The sequence below is a fragment of the Hippopotamus amphibius genome, chromosome 15, assembly GCF_030028045.1.
Source record: "Hippopotamus amphibius kiboko isolate mHipAmp2 chromosome 15, mHipAmp2.hap2, whole genome shotgun sequence".
NCBI classification, from domain to species: domain Eukaryota; kingdom Metazoa; phylum Chordata; class Mammalia; order Artiodactyla; family Hippopotamidae; genus Hippopotamus; species Hippopotamus amphibius.
Window position 1 is genome coordinate 17,333,385 of NC_080200.1, and position 7,154 is coordinate 17,340,538.

The window sequence follows — 7,154 nt, forward strand, 5'->3', positions numbered from 1 at the left end:
TTTTTCTGGTTTGACATTATATATTTTCTCAAGTGGACACCAGGAAGGAAAAGTGTTCTGTGTCTTGTCACAGAGATGGAGCCAGGGCCCAGCAGTGAAGTTTCATTCATGACTTTTCTCTGCGTGGCATCTGTCATGGGATGGAGACAGATGTTGTTTCCTGGGATGGAGCCCCCTCCCGGCTAATAAAAGTGATGAACAATGATGATAGTTTAGGAACCCGAGCAGGTGTTTCAATCACAGCACTAATGACACTGGGACCGAATGTTTCTCTGTGGAGGGAGCTGCCTTATGCCTTCTACGATGCTTCTGCAGCATCCCTGGCTCCTGCCCGCGAGATGCTAGCAGCATCCCCACGTTGGGACAACCCCAAATATCTCGAGACTGGGTTGCAACTGGTTGAGAACCACCCAGATGTTTGACGGAAGTCAACATTCGGGTTTCAGAGAAGGGCAGAGAAAACAATGAGAGGGTGTTTCTGCATTAATCAGTGTGAGCCGGCTCTTGGCTGGCCCGTGTCTCTTGCTGAAAGGTACAGCTGCGTAGGAGCCTAACACTTTCTATTGTATCATTTGGAGGCACTCAGGAAACAGAAACTCAATAGCTTCAGTCCCCTTATAAGTGGCCTCTCATTGGAGTCAGAGGCCTCTGGGAGGTGTTTTTGAGCAAGCCAGAAAAAGGGCTTTACCGTAAGTTTAAAAACTCAATGAGAAAGATCAGAGGACCCTACAAAAAATTATCTAAAATCTCTTTCGAGTCTTTCCTCTACTCCTAGTGCCTCTGAAACCAGCTCTGAGCAAACAGGGACATTTTCACAGATTGAGGAGGCCAGTGCTCTGCTCTGGAATCCTTTTTGCAAAAGCTGCAGAGAGGGTACAGAGGCGCGCTCGCGCGCGCGCAGACACACACAAACACACACACACCCTACATCACCAGCGGAAGTGGGCCCAGGCTATTTACTCGAGAAAGATGAATCAGATTGTCATCTCCCATTTCTGCTTTTTGTGGATTACCAAACACTCTCAGCTGTTTCCAGGGCTGCTGTCGAGGGGGAGGAAGGATGAAGAGAGGGAGGGAGGGAGGAAATCCCAGCCTCTGTCGCAATAGGGCAAGAGTGTTTTAAAACAGGCGCTGCTTACAAGCTATTTTCACTTTCTGGAAACAACTTGTGCAATTGTTAGTGCCCATGGTTACCCACCCAGGGCCCCGAGAAGGGGGAAGAGGAGAGGGAGAGGCACCTCCTCGCCTGATCAAGGTATTCAGGGTGCTGTACAGGGGTCCTCCTTTGCTCATGAGGTAAATTTCTGGAGTGGCAGCCTCCAGCTATCAAGGCTTGGGGCTCTGATATGATTCCTTCACCCAAGGGCAGCTGCAGGGGAGGGTCTTATAACCCTTCAACACCAGCAACAGGTGGGTTGTTGCAGAAATCCCTCTAGTGGGATTCAGGGACCCTTGGGAGGCAGACAGACCAGGCTGGCACCCTGACATCCCTGTTCCATAGCTACCTCTGTGGGCCTCTGTTTCCTCATCTGGAAAAGAGTACTCACCATGACCCTGAAACATGGATTTCATTTTTTTCTAACAGGATGGGGAACTCATCTTAAAAAAAAAAAAAAAAGTCTGCTAAAAGGCAAGACTAGTGAAAGGCAAAGCAGGTCAGAAACTCAGCATTTTGCCCCTTCTGAAAAAAAAAAAAAAGTCTGCACACTACAGAAGTTTGACTAAAACCTCAGAAGCTTCCAAAAGGAGGTAAGGCTTTTTTCAGCCCAGTGGAGGCCACGTCAGTGGGACCAGCAGTTTCTCCAGCTCTGGGGAAAAGGAGGCAATTTATGGCTCAGGGAACAACCTTAAAATAACTCTCCCTCCGTCCTAAAAGGCAGTGTTTAAATTTATAGAAAAACCCACAGGTTCCTGGCAGCTGGGGGCTGCAGCTGGCACCCCAGGATGCTGGCTGGCCAGGGCAGGACCCACTTCACCCTGCCTCTGCCAGGCTGCCCTCCATCAAAGCTGCCTGTCCCCCCCCCCGGCCCCTCCCATGTGTCCCAAGCCCCCAGCTTCCAAGCAGCCAGACCAGTGCTGTGATTTTTTTTCAAAAGATGCAAAACTATTTTTTTTTAATTAAAAAACAGCAAAATCTTATAAAAATGAACCAGGCAGTCAAAATGCCCACCCGTCTTCCTATTTACAGTAATACAATATCTGTCACAGTCATTATGTACAATATTATAAAAAATGTTGCACAGTACAAATTAAGGCTGTATTTTTCTTCACAAGGCATCAAGCCTCGATCCTCTAGTGTAGACCCGGCGGGGGGAGGAAGACGACACTTAATTATTGCACCATTTTGAAAACAAAATTTGTCAAGGAGGATCGTGGTCTTCTCCCACCGGGCCTTCAGTCTCTGATGGGGGCCGGGCATCGTCACTGTCGTCGTTGCGGGGAGCTCCTTCGGTGGCCACGCTGTGCCCGGCCCTGTCCTCTGGGCCCAATAAATACCAGTCACAGTTTGGAAGGGGGCCGTGCCCGGCGCGTGGGACCCGCCACGGCCGCGCGCGGGTGGGCGAGGGGGTGGGGCGGGGGACGTCCAGGCTACATGTGCCTCTTCATGTGCAACGCCAGGTGGTCGGAGCGCGAGAAGGCACGGTCGCACAGGTGGCACTGGAAGGGCCGGTGGCCCGTGTGCTTGCGGTAGTGGCGCGTGAGTTCGTCAGATCGCGCAAACTTCCAGCCGCAGCCATCCCAGTTGCAGTGGTAGGGCTTCTCGCCTGCAGGGAGAGGGCGAGAACCGGCCTTAGTTTCCCTCCCGCCTGCGGCTCTGGTACTCACAGACACTCACCCTGATTCGTGGCTACCCGGGCGCGCACAACCTACCCCTCCCTAACCAGCTCTCTGAAGCGCTCCCCGCTAGGTTTTGAACCTCTAGGGATCCTGGGGGCGTTCTCTCTCACTCCCGGATCTCCTGATGCTCACTCCCCAGGGACCGACGCACGGACAGTCCTCTCCGCAGTGTCTTGAGCCACGTCCCCAGGGGGGTCCTGCACCTTCTCCCCAACAGTCTGAGACACAGCATTCCCCTACATTTCCTAAGTGCGCACCCCTGGCCAAAGTCTCCAGCCACTCTCCCAGGAGGGTCCTAAGCACTCGCTCCCTCCCCAGGCTCCGGAGCCACGCCCCCAGGGTGCTCTCTAAAACTCTGCCCCCTCCCCAACCCCCTTCCTCCAGCTCGCCCCGCAGTGGTCCCCAGCCCGTGCTCGCTGCCCACCTGTATGCGTGCGTAGGTGCGCCTTGAGGTGCGAGCTCTTGGTGTAGGTCTTGCCGCAGCCCGCGTAACTGCAGGTGTGCGTGGCGGTGCGTTTGCGTGGCCAGGACCGGCGGCCGCGCTTGGGCTTGGCCTCCAGCAGCTCCAGCGGAGACGCGGGCGGCGTGAGGAGACCTCGGGCGGCGGGCGGCGCCAAGCCCAGGGCTGCGGCGGCGGCGGCCGCGTCGTCGAAGAGACCGAAGGCGGCGGGCGCGGGCGGCGCGTAATGCAGGCCGGGCCCGGGCGCGCCGAAGCCGGGGCCGCCGAAGGGAGGCGGGAAGGGGGCGCGCGGGCCGGGCGCGGGCAGGCGCGCGGGGCCGTCGGGGCTGAGCGGTGGCGTGTCGGGCGGTGGCGGGGGACGGCCCCCGGGGCCTCGCATGCACGCGGCTGCCGGGCCCGGGGCGCCCTCGCGCTTGAGGCCTCGCGGGCCGCGGGCCAGGCCGGGCGCGCAGCCGTAGCCGCCGCCGCCGTCCGCCTCGGGGGGCTCGGCCTTCACCAGGCGGCCCGGCGGCGCCAGCAGAAAGCGCCCGTGCAGCGCGGGCCCCGGAGGCACGTCCAACTCGGGCCGCAGCAGCTCGGACACCAAACCGCCCGCGGGGGCGCCGTAGGGAGGCGGCGCGCCGGGCTCAGGGTAGTAGAACGCAGGCGGCGGGGGCGGCGGCGGGGGCTCCGGGGCGGACTCAGCGCCCAGGCCGTCCAGCCCCATGGACAGGATGAAGTCCAGCACGCTGTTGAGGTCGTCGTCGGTGCCGCCTGTTTCGGGCTCTGCGCGCGGCCAGCGCTGCGGGTGACAGGGCGATAGGCGCGGGCGTGAGCGCGCGGTGGGGCGGGGGGTCGCTGCCCGCTGCCTGCATCCCACTACCCTAAGCCCGCTGTCCCTGCCGCCTGCGTTCTACTACCCCGCAGCCCATGAGCCAGCCGCCCCCGCCGCCCGCGGTCCCTGCCGCCCTCACCTCCTGCAGGCCGCGCTCCCGGCACGGGCTGGCGAAAGTGGAGAAGGACGGTAGGATGGGCTCGCTCAGCGCCATGGCTGGGACCCAGGGCGGACGCGGATTCGGGACACCGGTGAGCGGCTGCCCGGAGCCGGGCTGGTCGGGGCGCGGGCGGGCGGGGACGGCACTGCGGGCCGCGGCCGGGCCCGCCCAAGCCTTATAGGCGCCGCGCGCGCGGGGGCCGGGCCAAAGCGGCGGCGGCGGAAACGCGTCCCGGATGGGGACGAGCTCCGGGCGCAGCCTAAATTTAGCCGCGGTATATAAGCCGGCGGGCGGCGGCGGCCGTGGCCACTGAGGCCGCCAGGGCCCTGGGCGGCCGGCTCGGCCCCTCGCTCGGAGCCAGGCCGCGCCCCCGGCCCGGGTCCGCCCCCGCCGTCTCCCCGGCAACGGCGTCAACACTCGCTCCACAACAGCAGCGTGATGCTGAGGGATCCCCGGGGCACCCCGTGGGCTCCCGCCTGCGCGAGAACAGGAACGACCTGGAGCGGGGGCGGCATCCGGGACCCGGGGCTGTGAGCGAAACGCTGGGCCCCGGGGCCTCCCGGGATCCCTGATGGATGGGAAATGGGCCCCGGCAGCCACAGAGGGATCCCCAGAATCCTAGGTAGATGGGGTTAACTGGGTCCTGCGAGCTCAGGGTGGGCTTCCCCGGACTCGTGATGGATGGAGAGACTCAGTTCCTCATTTTCTGGGGACCCACCGAAGCTGATCCACTGTTATACTCACCACTCTGCCAAAAACCTTACATGAAGACATCCAAAACTGTTAAGTCTTTGAGATGCTCTCCCTCAAAGAAGCCCTTCAGGGAGGGAAAACTGAGGCTCAGGAGGTGCTGGGAGAGGCTTGAGGTCCTACAGCTGCCAGCAGGCCTGGTGCCTTTAGTGACTCACGTAAGTGAGGAGACTCAAGACGATGAATCTAACAACACAGACCCAGCACCAGGGGGGCTACAGGGAACAAGCCTCTCCTGTGAGCATCTTAAACACACCCCCATGTGCCCCACACCACGCATGGGGCCTGCCAGTAAGGGACTGTCACTCCTGCTGTTACTGCATGCTGGCCCTGTGTGGACACTGGGAACGCATTTGTCCACAGGCAGACAAACCCCACTTCCCTTGGGGCTTCCACTGTAGTAGGGGGTGGCGGCGGAGATGTAAAATAAACAACTGTATTGGGGAAAGCAGGAGAAGGAGATAGGTAGTGAGTGTGTGTGAGAGGGGAGACAGGGGATGGCAGAATTTTGAATCTCACCCAGGAGATGTGTAAGTCAAGACCTGGGGAAAAGGGGAGCCAAGTGGGTATCAGAGGGAGAGCATCTCATGGTGCAACCTGGAACCAGTATCCAGCCTTGGTCTCTTGATTCCAGAACCCACGTTCAGGCCTGGAGTTGTCCACGGTCAGCCACAGTCCCACAGCCAGGTGGTAAGGGGTGCAGGCAGCTCCTGACCTAGAAGCCTTCCCCGGGGGCCAGGAGGGTTTTGTCACTGGTAGCATCTGGACCCCCACAGCCCAGAGCCACTGCAGGGGGTCATCTTGCTATCACAGCGGCACCAAGAGACCCCTTTGGGGTCCACAGTCCTGGATGCTCCCAGCTGGAAGGAGCCTCAGAGGTGTGCCCTCTCATCATGATTCATCAGATTGTGGATTAGGCAAACACTTGTTGATAAACCCTATTTGCCAGGTGTGGGGCACCCAGAGGTGCTTCAGTCCCAGGCACAGTTGCTGGGGTGGTAGGTGTGCAGGGATCCCCTCTGCAGCTTTCCCCGGCTGCTGGAGACTTCAGGTTGAGCTCCAGCATGCTTCCTGTGGCTGCCATTGTGATAGATGGGAGTCAGCCTTAGCCACTGACCACTCGCTGTATGACCTTGAGCAACTGGCTTTGCCTCTCTGGGCTCACTTCCTCATCTGAGAAATGCAGACTACCCCAAAGGGAAATTGTGAGGGTCATGTGGGCACTTTCTCTTTGATGGAAGTGTTGATGCTATCCTGTGAGCTCACTGTAGGTTAGATGGGTTGGTAAGATGAGCTTTGCTCATTGCCATTCCGTTTTCTGGGGCTCAATTTTGAAGGGAATCAAATTTGTTTCCCAGGATGTATAAGTCTTAGTCAATTGTGGACCTCTGCTCAAATGGCGCCTGTGTCCTCCCCTCAGTCTCAGCTAGCTCCTGGAGCTCTCTCCAGCCCATCCCTGCCGCTTCCTACTCTGTTTCTGGAACACACCAAGCTCATTGCCCCTCTAGGCTTTTGTACTTGCTGTGCCTTCCACCAAGCATTCAGTCCTCTCACTTTCCACTTGCTTGACTCTGGCTCATCTCCTGCTGTCCCCCCCACCCCCAAACTAATAAACTTTGTTTTTATAGAGCAACATCAGGTTTACAGGGAAAAAATGAGCAGAAAGTACAAAGAGGACTTCCCCGGTGGTGCAGTGGTTAAGAATCCGCCTGCCAATGCAGGGGACATGGTTTGATTCCTGGTTGGGGAAGACCCCACATGCCGTGGAGCAACTAAGCCTGTGAGCCACGACTACTGAGCCTGAGTGCCTAGAGCCCGTGCTCTGCAGCAAGAGAAGTCATGGCAATGAGAAGTCTGTGCACTGAAATGAAAGTAGCCCCTGCTTGCCACAACTAGAGAAGGCCCACGTGCAGCAACGAAGACCCAATGCAGCCAAAAAAAGAAAAAAAGAAAGTACAAAGAATTCCCATATATCCCCCCAACACAGTTTCCCCTATTATTAACATCTTGCATTAGTGATACCTTTATTACATATTGATACATTATTATTGAGCCAATATCAACATATTATTAACTCAAGCCCACAGTTTACTTTAAGGTTTACTCTTTGTGTTGTACATTCTGTGCGTTTC

At 58.1% G+C, this 7,154-nt stretch overlaps 1 protein-coding gene across 1 annotated transcript; it reads right to left on the bottom strand.

Moving 5' to 3' along the window:
- Nucleotides 1-2,086: 2,086 nt before the first annotated feature.
- On the bottom strand, nucleotides 2,087-4,428 carry KLF2 (KLF transcription factor 2). Its single transcript, XM_057708028.1, has 3 exons — nucleotides 4,252-4,428; nucleotides 3,263-4,079; nucleotides 2,087-2,765 (listed from the first exon to the last, which is right to left on the bottom strand). Exons 1-3 carry the CDS (start codon nucleotides 4,324-4,326, stop codon nucleotides 2,590-2,592), a joined length of 1,068 nt encoding a protein of 355 aa, XP_057564011.1. The 5' UTR covers nucleotides 4,327-4,428; the 3' UTR covers nucleotides 2,087-2,589.
- Nucleotides 4,429-7,154: the final 2,726 nt, after the last annotated feature.

Bases quoted from the DNA above. Each gene is read 5' to 3' on its own strand.
- KLF2 (XM_057708028.1), bottom strand. From the start codon at position 4,326: ATGGCGCTGAGCGAGCCCATCCTACCGTCCTTCTCCACTTTCGCCAGC. The intron at 4,080-4,251 runs GTGAGGGCGGCA...TGTCACCCGCAG, and splicing joins GGGAGCGCGGCCTGCAGGAG to CGCTGGCCGCGCGCAGAGCC. The intron at 2,766-3,262 runs GTGGGCAGCGAG...CTCTCCCTGCAG, and splicing joins GCACCTACGCACGCATACAG to GCGAGAAGCCCTACCACTGC.